The 24,393-nt window shown below is 36.7% G+C and overlaps 1 protein-coding gene across 1 annotated transcript in view; it reads left to right on the top strand.

The window, feature by feature from the left end:
* Positions 1 to 24,393, top strand: part of LOC752582 (collagen alpha-1(II) chain) — a 41,783-nt gene that overhangs the window by 14,184 nt on the left and 3,206 nt on the right. Inside the window, exons 2-8 of the mRNA XM_030978200.1 lie at positions 10,570 to 10,693; positions 15,805 to 15,868; positions 16,307 to 16,787; positions 18,257 to 18,414; positions 19,670 to 19,863; positions 20,593 to 20,791; positions 21,328 to 21,549. Of these exons, the coding sequence (XP_030834060.1) occupies positions 10,570 to 10,693; positions 15,805 to 15,868; positions 16,307 to 16,787; positions 18,257 to 18,414; positions 19,670 to 19,863; positions 20,593 to 20,791; positions 21,328 to 21,549 (1,442 nt within the window). The remainder of the gene's footprint in view (positions 1 to 10,569; positions 10,694 to 15,804; positions 15,869 to 16,306; positions 16,788 to 18,256; positions 18,415 to 19,669; positions 19,864 to 20,592; positions 20,792 to 21,327; positions 21,550 to 24,393) is intronic.

The raw sequence follows: 24,393 nt of genomic DNA, 5'->3' as shown, positions 1-24,393 counted from the left end.
GTATCATGATTCTGCAGAATCACGGTCGCTAAAATTCGATTGAACGGACGGAGTTTTCAATCATGATTGTATGACGGAGCCTGTTCCGGTTTGGGCAAAAACCGCGCGCCTGCTTTTCATGCAATTTGCTTTCATTATACATGCTCTTTATCGTGGCCTGTTCCGTTATGTTATACCTTGTTTTCCTTTTATCTTTTTCTCTTTCTGTCTTTCTTTATGTTATTCTTTGTTTCTTCCTTTCTATTATTATGTTATTCTTTGTTTTTTTCCTTCTATCACCTTCTCTTGTGTAATTCTTTATTTTTTTTATAATTCTATCACTTTCTCTTTTGTTATTCTTTGTTTCGTCCTTCTATTCTTATGTTAATCTTTGTTTTTTTCCTTCTATCAGCTTTTCTTATGTAATTCTTTGTTTTTATAATTCTATCACTTTCTCTTTTGTTATTCTTTGTTTCTTCTTTCTATTCTTAAGTTAATCTTTGTTTTTTCCCTTCACTCACATTCTCTTATGTTATTCTTTGTTTTAATCATTCTATCACTTTCTCTTTCTGTCTTTCCTTATGTTATTCTTTGTTTCTTCCTTGTATCACATTCTCTTTTTGTCTTTCATTATGTTATTCTTTGTTTCTTCCTTTTATTCTTATGTTATTCTTTGTTTTTTCCTTCTATCACCTTCTCTTTTGTTATTCTTTGTTTTAATAATTCTATCACTTTCTCTTTTGTTATTCTTTGTTTCTTCCTTCTATTCTTATGTTAATCTTTGTTTTTTCCCTTCACTCACATTCTCTTATGTTATTCTTTGTTTTAATCATTCTATCACTTTCTCTTTCTGTCTTTCCTTATGTTATTCTTTGTTTCTTCCTTGTATCACATTCTCTTTTTGTCTTTCATTATGTTATTCTTTGTTTCTTCCTTTTATTCTTATGTTATTCTTTGTTTTTTCCTTCTATCACCTTCTCTTTTGTTATTCTTTGTTTTAATAATTCTATCACTTTCTCTTTTGTTATTCTTTGTTTCTTCCTTCTATTCTTATGTTAATCTTTGTTTCTTCCTTCTATCACCTTCTCTTTTGTTATTCTTTGTTTTAATAATTCTATCACTTTCTCTTTTGTTATTCTTTGTTTCTTCCTTCTATTCTTATGTTAATCTTTGTTTTTTTCCTTCTATCAGCTTTTTTAATGTAATTCTTTGTTTTAAGCATTCTATCACTTTCTCTTTGTGTCTTTCCTTATGTTATTCTTTGTTTTTATATTCTATCACTTTCTCTTTTGTTATTCTTTGTTTCTTCCTTCTATTCTTATGTTAATCTTTGTTTTTTCCCTTCACTCACATTCTCTTATGTTATTCTTTGTTTCTTCCTTCTATTCTTATGTTAATCTTTGTTTTTTTCCTTCTATCACCTTCTCTTATGTTATTCTTTTTTTTAAATAATTCTATGTTATTCTTTGTTTCAATCATTCTATCACTTTCTCTTTCTGTCTTTCCTTATGTTATTTTTTGTTTCTTCTTTCCATCACCTTCTCATTCTTTGTTTTATTATTGCGATCTATGCTAAAAACAGCATTCGACAGTCGGCCGTAAACAATTCCAAAAAGCGCGCGCCGAAGTTGACCTATACTTCCTGGGTCAAACTGCGAGAGTGATCCGCAGTGGCTGGGCTCGAAATGAGCTAGAATCAGCGTTGATGAAAAATCGCTTGAACGCTAACCGCAGTGACCTTGTTTTTTTGTAATGGCGTTTTGATTTGTGATTCATGTTTGTGATTCTAGCTTCGAAAATTCGATTGAACGCACCCTGAGAAGGACCGTTGGGTTTGAAAGGGGATAAAAAGGAATGTGAGAGAGAGAGAGTTAATATTCTCTTGGTTTCATCCTACCATGGACCTACAGTGTGTTATGGATGAACATTCATCGTTTTCTTAACGAATTCATTGTGATTGTCTCCGTCAATGTCATCTCAATAACATTCCGTACATGTTTCGTCACTTTGATCTCATGATGGTCACCGCCAAAAAGCCGGAAAAGAATCAAGATAGTGATTTTACACATATCTACATGCGCAGAAGATAATAACTCGCCTAAATCATGGAAAATGGATGTGCAGTTCTGGCTTTTAATCCAAAATTGTTGTTCCGTGTACTGAACATGTATTTTATTTTGAAAAACATGTTGATATTACCAGATAGAGGTTATTTTTGGATTTTGGGGTTGTGATTTAAAGTCCCGTTTCCCCTATTTCCTCATAATATTCCAGAGTTACAAAGCACAGGTCTTATAAAGATCATGGCCTTCTAACTGTTTTATAAGGTCATGGGTGTGTGCGAAAGTTTGCGAATCAGAAATAATACATTTCATATCACCAAAATCGTCTGCTTTTCAACTTTGCTGCTCCCCATTGGGGATGCTTTCATTCAAGACGCACTCTTACAGAGCACACCATCCAAACAAAACCCAAGAGAGGGAACTGCTCCTTTGTCAATCACCGAAAATGCTTACGCAGTCGTTATAGTTAAAACAGCTGAATGTTCTCATCAAGATGCACATAATCAGAAGGCGGCGACTATCATTGGATCAAAGAAAGAATCACGTTGAATGTCCATCCGTAATAGGTCCATGATCCTACAGAGGACTACTTGGTATTGTGGATAGAATGTGATTATCATTAGCTCCCTTCCCTTTGTGTCTCATTTTGAATACTTTTCCCTTCCACATCTGTCATCGTCATCTTCATTACCATTATCATCATCCTCCTCCTCATCAGCATTAGCATTATCAATATGATCATCATCATCAATCATCATCACCATCATCACCATCATCATCATCATCATCATCATCATCATTATCATTATCAATATAATTATAATCATCAATCATCATCACCATCATCATTATCAATATAATTATCATCATCAATCATCATCACCATTATCATTATCATTATCATCATCATCATCATTATCATTATCAATATAATCATCATCATCAATCATCATCACCATCATCACCATCATCATCATCATCATCATCATCATTATCATTATCAATATAATTATAATCATCAATCATCATCACCATCATCATTATCAATATAATTATCATCATCAATCATCATCACCATCATCATTATCAATATAATTATCATCATCATTATCATTATCATCATCATCATCATTATCATTATCAATATAATTATAATCATCAATCATCATCACCATCATCATTATCAATATAATTATAATCATCAATCACCATCACCATCATCATTATCATTATCATCATCATCATCATTATCATTATCAATATAATTATAATCATCAATCATCATCACCATCATCATTATCAATATAATTATCATCATCAATCATCATCACCATCATCATTATCATCATCAATCATCATCATCATTATCATTATCAATATAATTATCATCATCAATCATCATCACCATCATCATTATCAATATAATTATCATCATCAATCATCATCACCATCATCATTATCATCATCAATCATCATCATCATTATCATTATCAATATAATTATCATCATCAATCATCATCACCATCATCATTATCATTATCATCATCATCATCATTATCATTATCAATATAATTATCATCATCAATCATCATCACCATTATCATTATCATTATCATCATCGTTATCATTATCATCACCATCATCATCATCATCATCAATCATCATCAATCATCATTATCATTATCATCATCATCATTATCAATATAATTATCATCATCAATCATCATCACCATCATTATTATCTTTATCAATATAATGATCAATATCTTGATCACCACCATCATTATCATTATCAATTTAATCATCAATATCATTTATCAATATAATCATCATCATCATCATTATCAATATAATAATGATCAATATCATCATTATCAATATAATCATCATCAGGTGATCATCATCATTATCATCATCATCCTCTCTTTACTTCTTCCAGATGTTATCTTTTATATACTGTAAACCTTCCTTTCTATATTTAGCAATGTAGAATTCTGTTTTAGTTTCATCGTCTAGTAGACATATGTACATGTATGCCCATTCTACTACTAATTTTATACTTTCATTTTATCAACTCTTGACATGTACTGTATTATACAGAACAAACCTCATTGAGTGTAGAAGAAGAGTAGGTAAATTGCTATTCAAGATGTGAAAGTAAGGAAACTGATTATAAATGATCCTAAATACAAAGTACATTATATTCGGGCGGGAAGGAAGTCTACATTGTACATCGTACGTGACATACTTGAGTCGGTCTTGAGGTCGACACAGAAACCGTTTCTGTTGGTTTTTAGTTTCCAAACTCGTCACCAGCATCTTAAAGCCCCACTGTCCTACATGTACTTGTAGCTAATTGCTCCCTCTATATAGAAAACTTCCCAAATCGGTGCCTGTTGGTCCCCCATGATCCTCTTTTTCTTATGTCAGTTGAGAGCTGAGTTAATGAGATAGCCACCTGTCATTGACCTCGCTGTGTGGTCTAATCCCTTCTGGCCCAGTAGTAACGACGGTCTTTAAAAACTAGAAAATCTTAATTTGTACCTGTAAATACATGCCCTGTGTGCACACTTGAAATTACTCTAATACTGTACATGTAGATTATATATACATGTACATGTAAATGTAAGTTTACAAGTTGGACTTGGGGTTTTCTAATTTTTCTATTGCTGATTTTAAAGTTATTCTTTATTCTCTAGCTTCATACTCCTCTGTTGTACAGTATATAACCCGTAAAATGCCAGGTAAAGTTTTCTTTTAGGTCAAACTTACGGTAGATTTTAATTATCTTTAAAGTGATTATTACTTACATGTAGTTGTTACCCTAGCTCTTATGGTATTTATTACATCATACATTGTCTGGTGTCTGCAGTTTCATCATCGTTTTTTTCTCTCAAATATCAGGCCAAAATAGCAAAGTGGGAGGAAACAAGAAACTTTATGATACTGTAAAAAATTAAGACCAACACAAATATTTCCAGGAAAAACTGTCTGATGTGAATTTATACATTTCAGTTTATGATGAATATAGTTATTTATGTACAAGTATGCTGTAGTGATAGTGATCAGTGTGTGATTTTTCATACCATTTTCTTGTATCCTGTTTGGGCATTGTTTCTCAGCAAATGCTACCATGTACATAAAGATCAGGATATCCGCTCCAATTGATGTGAATACTTTACCTAGATTTGTATTATTTATGGAGGATTTGTTTATTTAGTGAAGGATACATGTACATGTAGACCAGGATTTTTGTTGTTGTAAAGTTGTATATTTAGAAAAATCACCCCATTCAGATCTGTAATGGTTAGGTGAAGGATGTGGACGAGGACATTATTTTTTATTTTGGGTTGTTGATGTAAAGTTTTATGAAAGAGGGAAAATGTAATCATACATGTGAACAAGAACTTGAAGTTGAAGTTAATGTGTATAAGCACAGCATTTTCTCATTTTCAGATCTATAGTGGAAGTTTCTCAAAACCGTCATTGGTCTAACTTAGTAGAGGCTGAAGCATTAATTGCCAAATTAAGTTCTTCCCATCAAATTTATAATTTTGTAAAATGAACAAGAAAAATCATTCATCATGAAATCAATTTCTCACTTTCATTCATAACTGGATGCATTTATATATATATTTGTCACAGATTTGCATAAATTTGTACAGAACGTTAATTGGAGGCCTCTTGTACATGTATACTGTAGGAGAGTCACACCCTATGCATGCAATCCTCTATACTTCTTGCAAAGAGGTACTAGGGTTTAGTGTGCCTGCATACAAAACTGGTAATCTTTCTACAGACATCTTTGTGATAGGCTGCATGCAAAAGGAGAAGAATCGGAAGTGATACATAACTACCATACAGTAAATATGTACATTAAACCAGGTTAACATGCAATTATATGTGCACATATTATATAGTCCACCTTATACTTTTAGGAGCCAGCTGCAGTAGGTTTTATAATAAGGGAATATATATCAACCTGAGTAGCATGTAAACATGCCCTCCTCCAGTCAATATACCCCTGCATGCATGGACTTGGCAAACAAACACGGACTGACTCATAATTACTAGGATAACAAAGTAGTATTGTTTGTTTACCGGTCTCAATTAGCCCTACTGGTATGTATGTAGATTAAGCCTAAGGCCTAAAATAAAAACTTGTTGCATTGCCCTTTGCGACCGACCCAAAAATCTGAAAATCTACGGTCGGCATTTTTTAAAAGTTTTTTTTTTTTAAACCGTTTTTTAGATTTTTTTTTATTATTAATGAATATTTTGTTTGTTTAAAGGGATCCGGTAACTTTGTCTCAGATTCTGAAATAAAATTCTGGATTTAGCTCATAATGCAATGATAATTATAAACCTTTAGGTCAGTCAGGAACCCCATGACTTTTACAAGCCGATCGCCTGTCTGATTATCAAGATATTTATGATTGGAATTACAAATTTTGAAAACCGTTCGCCTGACGGTTTTCATAACACTACAGTCTATTGGGGAAAACGAGTATGGTATAACCGGTCACTCAAAGATTTTTACTTTTTTGAGGCACTTCTTGATCATTTTGAAGCGCGATTTTTTTAGGGCTTCAATGTTACACCATATCACAGACACTGATAACATGTAGGACCGTGTATCTCAGATTTAACATTGTTAAACGATCCCTTTAAATGGGATATAAATTGCATAAAATCAAATTATTCCAAAATTCTCACTCGTGCAAACCATGGATGATCATGAGGTGAAAAAAGATATCAATGAAATGATGAAGTTGAAACACATGTATTAAAGCATTAAAAACTGAAAAATATCAGCCAAAAGAGAGTTGGAAAAAAAGGAGAAACGAAAAACATTCAAATCTGAAAAATATCGGCCCAAAGAGGGCGACAAAAGAAAAGTTTTAAAAAATAAAAACTTTTCCGACCGACCGACCCATGTTTTGGCACCCAAAGGGCAATGCAACAAGCTTTTATTTTAGGCCTAATGTAGATGAACATTACATGCATGTTGTATGTAGAGTTGTAGATGAACGACATATCACTACATGTACAATGTATATTACATGTAGATGTACGATGCATACATCGTACATGTACATGTATGTACATACATTGTACATGCACACGTAGATCTGTAAACGCTGTTATTTTCGCGCGATTAATTTTTCGCGCTTTTGAGTTTTGTTGCAGAGGGCGCCACACAAAATAATTTTGTTGTGAGATAATGAAAAACTGAGTGTCAAATTTGAAAGAATCTTGAAATATAGCCCGTCTGTCTGAGAAAAAGTACCGAGTGGCCATTTTGAGCGGCCATTTTGAAAAAAACACAAAAAGGGCCTCCTCCTTCCCATTTTTAAAAAAGTAGGACGCTAAACATGTTTTTTTTAAATTTGGCCTAACATGACAAAATCATCTTTGTTTGATCAAAATGGGATCCGAGACGGCTGATATATATAAATATAACGATTTCTAATATTTCTGGATCCGACAAATATTCAATAATTTGAACCAGCCTTTGAAAAGTACATGTAAATACATTTTATTCCAGCTAATGCTGATGTTGGCTTATTGATTGCTTTTTTGTGTTGGTTATAATGCGCTCAACCAGCCGGCCCCGGTAGCTGTGTTTTTTTAAAAGTGGAGCTGAATTAGTATGATCGTATAGGCAATATCCCTGGCCCCCCCCCCCCCACCCCCAGTCCGGGAATGAAGGGACCGCATTCTTGTTCCCAAAATCCCTGGTAAAGAGCTATTTTTCACGCAACAAAGTCTGGCTCGTAATACACACGAAAATCGACCTGTATTGCTTTACACACCAGACTTAGGGGGGTGCTTTCAAACGGAGGGAACATGCATACACGTACATGTACCCTAAATAACACTGAGTGGAGGGGGCGGGGGGGGGGGGGCTAAATTTCACACTCTTTGGGGTCTAAAATTACCTTCATAGCAACTTAAGGTCCTAAAAGGGCATAGTGAAAGGTCATAATAAGGATATATTGACTGCTTTGAGAGGCATAGTGGTTTCTATAGGGTCAAGGGAAACTCACAACCTGCTATGACCCCAAGGCGCTTGCGCCGCGGGGTCATTGCAGGTTGTGAGTTTCCCGAGACCCTATAGAAACAACTATGCCTCGAATATTAAAAGCAGTCAATATATATTTTATATACCGAAAAAAAGGAAAATGTTGACTCACCCATTTAGGTTTCCATCTCTTTGAAGTCATGAATATTAACACCAACAATAACTTGTGTACAGTATGAAATCCAACAAGCTGTGCTCCAGTAGAACAGGGAATACCAAACACGTTTACACGAACAGTAACTTTTGTACAGGATGATATCACCAACAAGCTGTGCTCCAGTAGAACAGTAGAACATGAACAGTAACTTTATAAATTCACAAATTCGCAACATATTTACACAGACTGTGCGTCTAGTCTACTTGTCATCGGTCATCGCACAAAAGAAACTTATACGGTAACACGTAAACCAAAATGGGGATCGCAGCAAAATGACGTCACGTTTCACAGCCATGGAAAAAGTGCTATGAAAAATGGATATAAACCGGTAGAGCCGGGAAAAATGACTATGAATTTCAATTAGCGGGCATGGTTAAGAACATGACTGCATTTTCAACCAATCAGAAGACAGGATTAGTAAAGAATATTAAAATGAGGTATATAAATAAAAATAAGAGCTTTGTAGGCATTTGCGGACTGGAACAAGAACTCAACTATCCCTATCAAATATCCCTATCAAATATAAAGCTGCAAACTTCCTGGCATCGAAAGCAATGTAGTCATGAAATGAAAATGTACATGCAGTACGTGAAGAATTGTTGCCCTTTCTATAGATACTCTTGCTTCTGGCATTTTTTTCTAGGGATGTGAAACAAAAGTTATCATGCGAAAGGGTTAATGAATTTTAATCTTGAAAATCAGGTCTTTTACGACATTGTTACTTCAGTCCTACTTTAAAACAATCCAATTTCTAGGCCTGATGGTTTAAATTTTTTATTTTAGCGGTAAATTTGTAGGAGATCTAATTTTTAGATGGCAAATCAAGAGCTAGTTCTTGGAAAAAGAGTATTTTCACACTGGTTCGAAAGGTTCTATAAAAACATATCTTTAAAAATGTATATTTCTTTTATTGTACTTCTTCATTGTACAAAATGGGAATCAAAGTGTGGGAAACTTAATTTTAGCTGGCCTGTTTCCAGGCCACAAAAGACGGCCTGTAAATGAACAAAGCATGTCATGTACGTTACATGTATGTTTAGACATTGACATTGTACTCCTAGAGTTATCACCTTTATATGATGTTTGTAGAGTGAAGGGATTTTCCCTAAATATTAATAACAAACTGCAAGAGGAAGCATGAATAGATAAATTCACGCAAGTTAAATAAATAAAATGTGTCAACATTTCATTGTTTGCTTTTTAAAGAACATACATGTATCCACCCCTGTAAATGTATGTACATGTATGTACATTAAAATTATAAGGCTATGCACTGCAAATTGACAGTGAACATGGTATCATTTCTTATTGACACACAGTAAACACACTTAAATGTATTCTGTTCTGAAATCATTTTTAATGGCAGAACAGAGAATGAACCCTTGCCTCAGGCCCCATGTCCTTTGTGTGCCATTTTTGTGTAAATGGGGGGGGGGGGGGGGGTGGGAGGGGAGAGGAAGGAGGGGGAGGAGGGGGATTCATACAAAAAAGTGTGATGTACATGTAGGGTTGTTAGTATTAGCCATTATTACAAATATGCTTCCTATATATTTCATGAATGTTTCCCACACATTATGGTTCCTTTGTGCAAAAAACAACAACAAAAAAGAGGTATTCAAGCACCCAGTATTAGATCGATTGATCGATCTGTAGTTGAAAAACAAAACAGGTAAAGATAAATAAGCGTATTTTGAATATGACCCTTTTTCACAAAATATTTGTTCTTTCAAAAGAATCAAAAGAAATGTCCCCTTTTTTCAAATTTACAAAAATCAGACGTTGTCAATTTTTTCTTTTAACTTGAAATATCTAACTCTCATGCGTCCATAAAGTAAATTTAAGGTGATTATGAGAGAAACTCACCTGTACCCTCTCCTAATTTTACCAGTGTTTTTTACATGTAAATATGTGCCTTAATTTGCTACAAGTTCATATCTTGATGCAAACATTTATATTCCTTTTCTAGACATAACAATATATTATTATTATTGTTCTTATGCCGGTAGTCGGGCTTTGTATAAATAGGTGATTCTTTACACTTGGGCCCCATTTTTTAAACGTCCATCCACATCCAGCGAAACTTTGAAATTTAAAAGTGGTTCACATGCACACACAGACCATTGACTCTACAAATTCTATTGCAGCCTCCCGTGGGGAAAACATTGTTTTGTATGGAGCCCTTTATTGAGAAATCAATTATTAATTCCTTCTTTCCTGTTCTCTGAATTTTTCTTTTTATTATTCATAAAGCAACCTTTTCTTTATCCATTATTTGTCTTCACCAGATTCATCAAAGGGTACAGAATTCAGTCATCTGGGGCCCCCGGCAACCATCTTCATTATTTTTGCATCAGGTTTGTGTCTTCTGATGGTGCTAGCGCTCTGTGCTTGCGGAGAAAAAACCAAAGAGTAAGTTTTTTGTTTCTATGGGTCAAAGAGATGAGTACTGATGACGTACATGTACAGGTACTTGTAGTTAGATTGTGCACCTAAGAAACTCTCTGGAAGCAATAGACTGGTACTTGATATATTAACATATTCAAATTGTATGCATATTTATTAAACAAAGGTTGTTTTTGAGAACCTGAAAGCTTTCATGAGGCTTGCCTGACACAGCAACAAGTATGCAGACTGGATTCCGAGTATTGTAGTTCATTAATTCACTTAATTCAATAACGGGTTAATGGAATAATTCGTCCCAAGTTCCCCAGGAAGAAAACATCTATAAATTTGAATATGTTATGTTTGTGGTAATAGTAAACCGGTCTATCGAGAAAGGTAGCACATAAGAATGATTGTATTTTGGGAATTTTTGGAATACCGGTAATTAAAGGAAAAGAATGTGTCCCAATCTTTCCCCAAAGCCATTGAACTGCACATACAAATGGGTATATGGGACTACACACTAATACATGGCATGGAAGTTTGGTCCAAACTTTTCAACTATACACATGTATTTCTCATCATAGTTCAGATGTGAGTGCGTCTAAAGAGCAATTTCCTAAAGAAAATATTCACTATAGTATTCTTTGGAACCAAAATGCAGAGATTGAGAAAGCTCATGGGTGCTCATAAAAAACCCATCTTCCTTTCTGAAGGTAATGGAATTTTAATAGAGTACAGTATGTGAAATTGGCTTGATTTGTACATGTAAGTAACATGTACATCATTCAGTAGTAAAGGTGTTCTTTGGATAGCAGATGTTTCCAAACAGTGCTTGCTATAAATGTTGTCATAATATTTTTAATTGTGTGTCTGTATAAAAAAGCACTGTTATGAGTTTTATTTTCATCACAACACACTAGAGTATATTAATATAGTAGCTGCGCTATATAAATTAATCAAATTATCTTATTATCATATGTTATAAGAGACAATAAAAAATAATGTGGATACTTTGGTTAAAACTGCTCTCACTACACTACACTGTTAAAGCTAAAATTACATGCGCATGCACATGTCCACTATATATTGTCAAGCTGTGCCTCAAAACCAGCCCCATCTCCAATATTAATGCTGATTTTAGTGGAGCCCCCACCACGTGAGTTCGTTATTAAAGGGGGCCCCCTACATGGTAACAGTCATGCCTATGATCCCGAAGATTAATATGATCCCCAATGGGGGCCATTGCTAATGATATAGTCACCTACATTGCTGGGATGCTAAGCCGTCCCAATTAAGATCTGCATGCAATGATCATTATAAAACTAAAAGGTTACGATCGCTCATTCAAAATGATTACTTGTTACAAAATGGCAGGACACACACTGTATGTATACATAATATACCTCCAGCAAAGAATTTATCAACAAAATACTGTTGTTGATTCAAACCTTCTTAAGTGACCATCTCTATATAATGACCACCTGCTATTATGTACCATTGTTGTGAAGCTAAGCCATCCTAATTAAGATCTGCATGCAATGATCATTTAAAGGTTATGATCACTCATTCACAATTATACTGATTTGTTTGTATATCTTTTGATGTGTTATTAAAGAGATGTGAAATAAAATTGAATTTGAACTTGAATTTGAATTATTAATTGTTCCAAAATGGCAGGACACACATGTAGCAAAGAATTTATTAATTAAATATTAACTGCTGTTGAGACAAACCTACTTACATGTAAGTGACCATCTCTATACAATGACCACCTGCTAATAAAGATGTACTGTCTACCATCATGGTATGCTTTAAAGGGATCCGGTAACTTAATTTGTCTCAGATTCTGAAAAAAAAATCTGGATTTAGCTCATGCTGCAATGATAATTATGAACCTTTAGGTCATTGAGGAACCCTGTGACTTTTACAAGCCAATCGCCTGTCTGATTATCAAGATATTTATGATTGGAATTAAATATTTTAAAACTGTTTGCCAAATGGTTTTCATAGACACTATAGTTCATTGGAGAAAAAGAGGTATGGTAAAACTGGTCACTCAAAGATTTTTACTTTTTCGAGGCACTTCTTGATCATTTTAAAGTGCAATTTTTTTAGGGCTTCAATATTACACCATATCACAAACACTGATAACACGAAAGGCCGTGTATCTCAGACTTAACATTGTTAGGGGGCCATTAATATTAATGATCATAATTAAAACCTGCCTGCAATAATCATTATATTCATTAAAAGGTCATGATCACTCATTCATAATAATTAATTGTTTCACAAGGGCAGGATGCAGCAGAAATTACATTGTATTGTAATTGAAGCCTGTGCCTTGTAGTAAAAGGACCTGTTTATAAAGACCACCTGCTTAAAATGTATGAAGGCCTACACTGTATGTGTTAATGGTCATTGTATGTTTATGATCTCATAAATTACTATTATCCCTGATGGGGCCATTAATAATGATAGTAGTCCATCAATTGATGCTACATGTAAGATGTTGATCCTATTGTAATTAAAACCTACATGCAATAATCATAATTCATTAAAAGGTTATGATCATTCACAATTATTAATTGTTCCAAAATGGCAGGAAATAGCAGGGAATTTATCAATGAAACACTGTTGTTGATTCTGACCACTTCTACAAAATAAAGACAAGTTTCCCCCCATCCATACCTTTAGTGTTCCCACATTTGATTAAAGTCCTTGCAATGTAGTAAAAGTACATAAAGACCACCAGCTTATAATTATGACATACACATGTACGTTGTGATGGTAATATTTATGATTTTACAGATTACTTTGATTCCCGATTGGGGCCATTGATAATGATACACTGTAGTCATCCATTGATGCTGATATGTCCTAATTAAACATTCATGCAATTAATGACTAAAGATTATGATCACTAATTCAATTACCGGTATAATATTGTACCCATATTTCAGGCCTAGCTAACAATTTCTGAATGAAATCCTGTTATCCCACATTGATACTGGCTTTGGACCAAATTTTTAAACCACGCATGTTGGTGCTCTTGTCCTATATCCTGTATCTACATATGTACATGAACTGTACATGTAACTGTATACATTGTATTTGCATGAAACTTGGTTTTCACTTCTATTTTCAACCAGATTACAAGTCAATTGGCTATTTTTCGTAATGCAATCAAATTATCTTCAGGAATGTTTGTTAAAGGTAAAGACCAGTTATGGTCATGCGATTGCATTGTGAAAGAAACGTTGTGGAATCGATCAGAAAAGGCTGATCATCTAGCATCTAGCATCTGCAAGGTTCTGAAATCATCAAAATGATAAGAAATTTGGCCCATTCTTCGTAAAGTTACAAGCACTATACACAGAAAGATGTACCCTATATCTCTCACAGACCATGAGAGAAACAAATTTACCAAATATATGAATTAGTAGGCGGTTTCCCGGCAAATTTGTTATCATCATGTATTAGTCAAAACATATTCTTTCACATGATTGGTAATGAGAGCTTCCATTTCATTTTTTGAAGTTGGGGCGTTTCCAATACTGGTCTTTACCTTTAAGTACATGTACCTCGTTACAAAATGATTTAATTCACCCGTTACAAGTAATTGTATTTCAATAGTCAGAGAGCAAATTGCATACATCAATTGTTGCTAGGTAGGACAAACATTATGGCTTGTCCTACCTAACAACACAGAATGTATGCAATTCACATCCTAACTTTTGAAATACAATTATTTGCAACAGGTGAATCAATAATTTGTAACAAGGCACTTAACAAATATTTGGGCAGTACATTTGATCACTTTACGAAAAATGGTCCATTTGTTATCCTTTTGATGATTCTAAACTCTCACAACCTGCAGTTCTTGTTCCATCAGTATGAATACTTTCCTGATTTCTTTTTTCTACCATGGAGGTTCAGTTTGTTGCATGATAAGTCGCCCTAGTTTCTGGAGAGGGTATAAGTGGGGTGGGTACAATGGGGTACAACTATGGTACAAGTTTATGGTACAAGTTATGGTACAATTTTTATCACCAATCCTTCAAACTTTACCGAACTCCAATTACATTACCTTTAAAAGCGAATTCATGAATCCAGTGGCTTTAAAAGTTTGAACGCTCTGCGTGACGAACCCAATTCGTTAGGCAAAGCTACTGCATCATCGGAACGGTTGCCTAGCAACCCCTAATCCATGAAGGGATGGGAGGGTGCTGATCCCACCCCTGCCTGATGGGATCAGCTGACGATGGTTGTTTTTAGTGGAGATAGACGATTAGTCATTGTATTTAATAAATGATTACCTGCTTGCTTGAGCAGGTGAAAACGGGGGCGTCCAGCCCTTGGGTGTAATTTCTAGGTAGTAACTAACCAACAAAGGATTTGACTAATTGCTAAATGAGAAGAAACTAAATCTTGGTCAGTAGTTTTCAATGATTTACCCCCCCCCCCCCAAAAGAATGTAGATTTATATGTAGTGTACAGCAAGATGTGAATTAGCATACACTGTACACTGACTGTATACATACATGTTATGAAATGATTTGAATGTACATGTAAATGTAAATACAGTAAACGTAATATTTACAAATGTTATTAAAGGCAGCCCAAATTAACAAAGCATAAATTGGAATATTGAAAATACTGATAGCCCACAAAATTGCCATGTATTGGAAAACAATAGTACTGTCCAAAATATCTCCCAAATACATTCCCCAACCTCAGATCACTTGCATTAATTTATTGTTTTTTTCCCCTCAATATTCCCCAAATGTTGTTTCCTACTGTACATGTACATGTACAATATTACAGAACATTATGATAGAATATTATGAACATAATGAACATTATGAACATTATAAACATTATGTGATAGAGCATTATGGGTGCAAACAAAACCTACGGTATGTGAAACTTGGTGAAAAAACATACATGTGTATGTACATGTACATGTACACTTTAAAAGCTAAACAATACTCTACCATGTTGTCAGATATATCATTGATTTTATTATTATAGTGGATGATTCATTTGCGTGTTGAGTTCATGGTTTGACACTTATGCTGGCACTCCCAAAGCATGCACTTGGTTGATTTTAGTTTGTTTATTTGATTTTCCTGCAGTGAGAAAGCTCCAGCCAAAGCCAAAGCCAAAGACACACTGAAGGAAAATGGCGGCGAGACTGTGGTGAGTATTTTGACTCGTTATGTGCCAATGTCACGTACAGCTTTACATTGTGGTAAACCTAGTTAATGTTTGTGACACTCATTGCTCTGTTAATCCAATGTTTAGAACATAGGCAACACTGAGGCTCAAAACAAGTTGAACCTGCATAATTGAAATATATATTTGTATCTTCATTGTCTAAATTTCTCAGAATCTTACAATGTATATTCGAGTATCATATCCAGTGACAAATATTTAAAGTAACAGTAAAAAAAAAAAAGAAGAAAGAAGAAAACAAAATACCACTGGGCAAGCTGAAAAAAGGAAGTACATGTAGAGTGGTCGAGAAACTAAGAGTTTCTTGTACCTGGCCTGATGAACATGTACATGTATTCACTGAAATTTTTGATTGCTAGATTTTAAAAAGAGCATTATTCCATATTTCTGTGCACCTTACAGTCTCCACAAACCACTGAGGAGGTCAAGGAGAGCGCCCCCAACGGTGACCCCCATGCCAGCCTCACCCAGTCCATGAGCATGAGCATCAAACAATCGCCTCCATCCCCCAACGGTGGTGCAGCCTCCTCCCCCACCGCCGAACCCTCCTCCCCGAACAACATGAAGCGCGCTTCCACCATCGACCGACGCCTCCCCGAGCTACCCCCCATGCACTCCAAGGTACCCGGCATCCCGGAGAATGAGGAGAACGACTACAACGGGACGTACGATACCATCAAGGATGACAAGAAGAAGAATGCGGGTTCGGCGAGAGGGAGTCGCAAGTTGCCCTCGACAACGGAGGATGACCCCGCCTATAACAGCGTGGAGGACACCATGGGCGGGGCTAGTGTTACCAGGAAAGACGGAGGGGTGGTAGTGGGGGCGATAGGGGCTGGGGGAGCCTTGGAAGAGGACTGTGGCGACTATGCCAGCGTGAAAGGTAAGATTTTGAAGGAATTTAGATTGGTTCCTGGCACGGAGGGAGGGAGGGAGGGAGGGAGGGAGGGAGGGAGGGAGGGAGGGAGGGAGGGAGGGAGGGAGGGAGGGAGGGAGGGAGGGAGGGAGGGAGGGAGGGAGGGAGGGAGGGAGGGAGGGAGGGAGGGAGGGAGGGAGGGAGGGAGGGAGGGAGGGAGGGAGGGAGGGAGGGAGGGAGGGAGGAAGGAGGAAGGAAGGAAGGAAGGAAGGAAGGAAGGGGGGGGGGGGGGGGGGGGGGGGGGGGGAGAGAGAGATGCTTAGAGAGGTGCTGAGAAAGAACAGATGGAGATATATGCTTTGATTATCAGTCAAGATTAAATCAACAAAACCATGCCCGTCCTCTACAGATAAATATCAATTACATTTTGACATCATACATGTGTTCTTTAACATCCAATTATAAAACTGGGATTGTTGCATGCAAACAACCATCATAGACAGGCACACTTCTGTTTTCCAAACTGTTTACTTTGTTTATGTAATCCTCACACCAGACCCCACATACCACAAAGTGGGTTGTAGGAAGGATATTGATTTAAACAAAACCACGCTTTGCAATGCATTATCTTCATGTATTACAAAAATAATTTAAAGCTGTTTTTCTGAAATATTTTGTGCCTTTTACATTTTTTTAAATGATAGTGAGTACTTTGATTTGATTGTGGTTATTTTTATAATCATGCGTGGCAATGTCGTCAAAATATGTGTATGTGGGTTTAAGTTATTCTAGGCATACAAAGTGGTTGTGGTGAGACAGAGGGTTTGTTGCCTTGTTTGTCACTATTTGCTTCATATGAAAATGAAGTTGAACAAACTGATCACTCTTATGTTTATTGTCATTTTTAAAATATATTTTTGGAGGGGGGGGGGGGTAATTTATCAAAATCATGATGTATTTCATGTATTCTAGCATGTTTTGTCTTTAGAGAAAGGGTGTTCACACTTTGTTAAAGTATACAAGTTAAAATCCTTCTGTGGCTCCAAACCAAACAGACAATATCTTTGATGGTTATGCCCTGAGAAAATAAAAGATCCTAAATTAAAACCACCCTCAAACTGAAATGAAAGGTCAGAATTCCAATTCCATTCCATCTTGCTTCTCTTCATAAAACCATATTTTGATGATTTAAGACAGGGTTTGCTTTCCTCTTTGATTTCATGTACATTAAAAGTGAAGTTGATTCCCATGCAATGTTATGAGTATCGATTCTTTTTCATTTTCTCCAGAACCTTGCAGTACACACCAATACTTAAATGCTACATAATCAACTTTTTCTGATCGATTCCAGACCGTTTCTTTCACAATACAATCGCATGACCAGAACTCAACTTTATCTTTTAGACAGGGTTTGATTTCCTCTTTGATGTCAAGTATATAAAATGAAGTTGATTCCCATGAAATGTAAGAGTATCGAGTCGTTTCATTTTCTCCAGAAACTGGCAGAAACTCTACTAGTATGGAGAAAGCGGCCGCTCCTCCAGAAGGGGCAGAGGGCGGGGTCGATGAATCAGACTACGATGGATCCTACGCCAAGGTGAAAGACGTCCAGGGGGGCAACAACCATCCCTACGCGACCGTTCAAGATAAAAAGGTACAAGAAAGTGATGGTTCAGGCCTGATAATTACCCGATTTAAATTGGTTTCCAGACTTTTAACTTTTTTCCCCCATTTTATAATTTATTTTCTTTACTGATTTTTTTTTCCTCATTTTTTTTTTCTTTCCTTCCGATTTTACCCTTATTTTCCTTATTTTCCTGATTTTTCTGATTTTCCCCTTTCTTTTCCTATTTTTTTCCTTGAATCTCTTTTATTTTTTGTTACTCAAGGGGAAGGTGGTTGATGAAGAAAAAAAAAATGAATGGTTATAAACTGCTTTCTGTTCAGGTAAGGGTACAGTGGGGCAGGTAAAGGAGAAAGTGCTACACCATACAAATAGTGAAAATTAAATATTTAGGAATCGAAGACCAAAGAGAAAACAGGACACAAAAGAATGGGTTTAAAGAAACCAAAAGGCCTTTGTTTTTTATATGAATGTAGTTACAAAGTCTGCTATGAATTAGGGGGTTAGTTTACCCTCCCCCCAAAAAAATTATGGGTTCTTTTATAGTTTTTGCAACCAGTCAATGTGTTTGCCCATAAGTCTTATGAGGGATTGTCATGTCAGATATATAAAAGAATAACAGATCAAAATTAAGTCGGCTTGAACAGGATAACCCACGAAAGCTCAAGAGCTAATAATTATGATAATAATAATATTATCTTTTATATTTTTCTACATGCGCTAGTACAATAGGAAGTTCATGTATTGTATGTTGCAGTTGATGTATAACGCTGTGAGGAGTCAAGTTGAAAGTGAAAACAATATCATGTGCATTATTTGAATAATGATACTAACGCTTTTTGTTTCCATAGAAGAGAAAGAGATCATTGTATATATATGTAATTGGGTTTTTACAGATGTGTATCAATCAGATATGATTATTTACGTCTGTGGACCGACCTTTTAAGTCAACGTCAAGTCACCATCTGTATGTATTGTCTGTTGCAGTTTCTGTATAACGTTATCAGACAGGGGGAAATACATGGGGGCTCAGGTGAAATCGCCCCCAAAATGCCAAAAAGAGCCCCCGTAAGTCATAAAAGAACCCCCCCCCCCAAAAAAAAAAAAATTGCATACATGTAGACTTCAATGCAAAATAAATTAAAGATTGTTATTTTCATGCAAGCAACCTTGAAAAGTAGCTCCCGAAATTTTTAAAATATTTTTTTCTCTGTTATCAGAAGTTACATTGAAAATGAAAACAATATTATCCAAATAATGATACTAATTTGATTTGTTTCGACAGGAGAGGGAGCATGGGTATGCCTCTGTGAAAGATGTCCATGTGAAACCCAATACCAAATCAGATGGTGCTGTAGGGGGCATGGCAGGGGGCGTGGCAGGGGGCGCGGATCCTGACGACGAGGAGGTGCCACCGGTACCCCATAAACCACATGATCTAGAGTCACCAGAGAACCCTTCATCACCAGTATCACAAAGGTAGGGAGGATGTGGCTGGGCGGGGTAATGGGTCTGGTGGGAGGGGTGGGTTTGGAAGGGGCAATGGGTGATTGACAGAGGGGGGGGGGGGGGGGGGGATCGATGTAACAATACTGATGGCTGTGGTAGAAATACCGGTATGGCTAGTAGTGATGAGTCTGGTAGGAGGGATGAACATGATACATGCACAACGTTACAAACCAGAGGAACATAACACTGAGTTTCTATAGGAAATCTATTTATTCAGGTGGTCATATCTCAGCCAATACTTAACATATCCAATTGGTTTTCGACATTTGGACATCATTTTTTATGCTCTTTTGGATAATGAAGACAAAATTGAGAAATTGTAAGAATAGGTTTTTATGATGTCACAGCTTTGGTACTCTATAGGAGTATTGATATTGATAATGAGGTAAAATTATCTTGGTGGCTGGAAAAAAACAAACAGATGTTCTAGTAGTAATGGGAGTGACTAATTGTGGTTGTAATTATATTTGCTTCATGTTATCATTCATATTAGCATATCATTTATCTTTAGAACATTGGAATGCTTGGTGAGAAACATGTAGTGACGGGTTACAATGGTCCTTATTCAACAATATTACCTCACAAATCAATGTATGATGATAGTGCTGGTGGTGGTGGTAGTGATACACGTATGTAATTACCTTGAAGAAGAACATTACCAACAATGTGGCAACTGAAATTTTCTATAATCTTTTTCAGGGCGGGGACCGTATCCTCTCCCAGCAGTCCCACCGCAGGGAGGGGAGAAGGAGGAGGAACTCCTAACCCAGGAGGTGGTCCTGGTGGTCCAGGTGGACCAGATGGAGATGGACCTGGACCCTCTGGCTCTGGCTCTGGTCCTGATAGTAGTTCTCCCGGTGCTGCTGGACCCGGTCAGAGAGAGCCCCCTTATACTCAAGTAAGACGATAGGTTGACAGTTTTTGTTTGTTAAAGAGAAGTTGGAATCATTTTCTTTTCTTGAGTTGAGTTTATTTTCAAATACAAAGTAAATTTTGTGATGTGTTTTATGATAATTAACCTTCTGAAAGTTCTTTCGAGATATTCAGTGATTGTAATATCATTGTGTACAAGTTTTAGACGTAGACAAACGAACACAAGTGTTTGAAATTTTGGGTACCTCAGACGTTATAATAATAATAATAATAATAATAATAATAATATGTCTTGTTTACCCAGGGTAGCCTCATCAGTATTTAAACTGCTCTCCCTGTGGGCCCTGCATTTATATTATTACCCCGGTCATTGGATTCAGGCTTACCCGTACACAATGTATGCACATTCTCCATATTCTAGACTAACGTGGGAGGTAAAATAAACATTATTCACTTGAAAAAGAATCTGATTTCTTGGATTTGAAACATCAACGTTTAGACATTTTTGTGTCGAGTGAACAATGCAGGGCTCTAAGAATCCCAATTTTGTTGCTATGTCAGGTGAGCGCAAGGGAGAGCCTGGAGAGCATCCGGGCAAGGCAGCAGCACGACCACACTGAACTCACAGAGGAGGCCCTACGAGCTGCAGGGGGTAAGGGCGCAGCTGCCCCGCCCGGTGATGCAGGGGAGCAGGACTTTGATGGTATCTATGAACAGGTGGATGATAATAGCGTGAGGGGGCAGAACAGCACCTCACCTCCACCCCTCCCAAGAGGAAGACAGGTATGGATGTTGATTTGATTCCTTGGTTTCTGCATCTTTTTTGTCTCATCATACATTTTCATGAACATAATGGCCCAAATTCACAAAGGAGGTTTAAACCTTCATTTACATAACCCATGGTTTAAAATTAGCGCAAAATAAGCGCAACACAGTCAAGATGTCCAATATTAGACGCGCACAAGACAAGGTACGCTTATTTTGCACTAATTTTTAAACCTTGGGTTATGTAAATGAAGGTTTAAACCATGGGTTTAATGTAAACCTCCTTTGTGAATTTGGGCCAATATGATTTGATACAATATTTCATATGTATATACAGAAAATATACAGAATTTAACAAATATATTGAATGCATGAGTAACGTACATTAGATACAGGAGGGCTACAGCATAAGCAAAGTAGCTTGAAGTGCCCACAGCCCTCAACTTAGATACAACAATAAAAAATAAAATATCATAAGAGCGACTTGCAGAGAAGAAAAACAAAGGGGAGAGAAGGAGTGTTGGTTTTCTTTTAATACAATAAATTAATACTAGTTTGTTGACATTGGTTTTGTACCTTGACGGACTGATGAATTTCTCAACTTAGAATCAACATTTCCATTGAATTATTGATTGTATTCTTAGTTTTAATATTTTTCAAGAGACAATTATTATTATAGTTTCTATTTCTTGTTTCACTTTTTGACTGAGCATGAAATATCATCTTTATAAATAGACTTTGCTCTGCTTGTACTTTTCCTGTGTTTATTTTCTTCTCAGTCCACGCTCATGTGATAGTTCTTTGTTAGAGTTTGTTTAACAGTGGTGTTCTTCTGCCAATCTATATAAGTAATACGCTAAGGCTCCGCGGGGGGCGCGACGTCTCGGCGAGCCTTTGTATTCTATTGTTTTTTAATGAGATCGCCGACCCAAGTTGGTGCGGCTATCTCCTCCTGAACCCTACCCTCCGGGTACCCGTGCCCGGTGCCATCGTCCGCGGGAGAGTCTACTCTGTGGAATTGGCTATACTCCGCCCGAGGTCCCCCTCCGTGTCGACGTCCAGGGCGAAAACAGACGCGATATGCATAATGCAGGATATGCGTGACGACAGAGATACCTCATGGATATTCAACATTACATCCGTAGACACACGACCGATGACTATCCACTCACATTAAGTTGCGTATTAAATGCTCTATGCAAAGGGCGGGATTACCGAGAGTAAAGCATCTTTCTATAGGATGTGCTTTGTTGTAGCTAGGATGTGCTTTGCATGTAGTAGCTGCACAAGAGATACACGGGGCTTCCCGTCGACGTCCAAACTTAGAGACCTATTTCCATCATGATTGCCGCGATTTTTATATAGTTTTCGTGAATGGAGGTATGAAAACAAAGCTTATTTTGTGATTATTACGGCCATGTATACTCAATTTTGATTATTATTTTCTAAAGGAAAGTTTTGACAAGAAAACCATTGGACTGACAATTCAGTCGCAAGCTAACTTCAGTCACCACACATCACAGTGCAGTAACTCCAGGAATCTCCAACACCGGCACCGGGCACCGCACGCGTCCGAGGCCTGCGGCGCCGGTGTTCGAGCTTCGTGGAGTTACGCTGGAGTGTTATGTGTGTGAGTACAGCTGAGCTGAGCTCGAGTCGAAGAGATTTGACACTTTGAAATTGTTATCTGTTGGTTTGCATCATTATTGCCGCGATTTCAATATAGTTTCGTGAATAGATTTACGAAACCTGAGCTTAGAATTAGTAAAAGTATTACTAATGTCTACGTTTTTAAACGACTGTCTGATTTTCTTGTGAAAATTTTACTTTGAAAAATGATTATCGAAATTCATGGTCAGAAATAATCACAATCTAGGGTCTATTATGTTACAGTTCTTGCATCAAATCAATGCATGAAAACTTAGTTATTGAACTAGAATAATGTTTTTTTTTAAATAGGCAATTATGAAGTAGGAAGCCTGAAACCTTAGCCTACTAAACAAATCTCAACAAAGTGTAGGCCTATCCATTTATGAATTAATGAAAAAGTAGCCCCAGAAAAAAGAGCCCCCGAAAGTTGAAAAAAGTAGCCCACGAAAATTTCCAAAATTTTTGAAATGGAGCCCCCGAAATGAAAAACTTAATTTTTTGCCTGCGCCCCCCTCTAGAATCCCGCGATTTCCGCGGGTCCTGAGTTGAGTGTATATATAATATAGGCGTGGGGTCCACGGGTTTCAAGGGACCATAAACCCCCAAAAGCTTGGGGGTTACGTTCTTCAAAGTTGGGGGGGGGGGGGGAGAGATCAGATCGCAGCGAGTTGAATGTATATGTAATATAGGCATGGGGTCCACGGGTTTCAAGGGGCCATAAACCTCCGAAAGCTCGGGGGGGGGGGGGGGGTTTAGGCGTTTAATTAGGGTCAGATAAGCATATTTTTAATACTTTATTTGTGACACTTGCGGGTCACTAATTGGCGTGGGGTCACTAATTGGCTTGGGGTCAATACGTAGAGTTGCGTAGTGTTGCGTACCAATACGCTGGCCTACGTTAGTATATGCTGAGGGACGGAAAGGGGTACGCAAGATGAACGAAAACAATTCAACATGTTTAATTTTTTTCGCGTACTTTCGGCGTAGAAACTTGACGCAGAAAGTACGCCTTTTTACGCAACACTACGCTACATGCCTATGCAAAAGTATGCTACCCTACGCCAGATCGACTAAGCAGTAAAAGCTTTCCACACAGTAAGCCTACGCATAACCTACGCAGGGACTATTTTCCTATTAATACGCAGCCTAATTTCTGCGTAGTCGGTACGCCACACTACGGAACTCTACGCAGTTCCAGTGGCTTAAAGAATA

The sequence above is a fragment of the Strongylocentrotus purpuratus genome, unplaced genomic scaffold (assembly GCF_000002235.5).
Source record: "Strongylocentrotus purpuratus isolate Spur 01 unplaced genomic scaffold, Spur_5.0 spur5_scaffold_1, whole genome shotgun sequence".
NCBI lineage: Eukaryota > Metazoa > Echinodermata > Echinoidea > Camarodonta > Strongylocentrotidae > Strongylocentrotus > Strongylocentrotus purpuratus.
The sequence above is the reverse complement of the archived record's forward strand: the minus strand, read 5'-3'. Positions and strand labels throughout refer to the sequence as shown.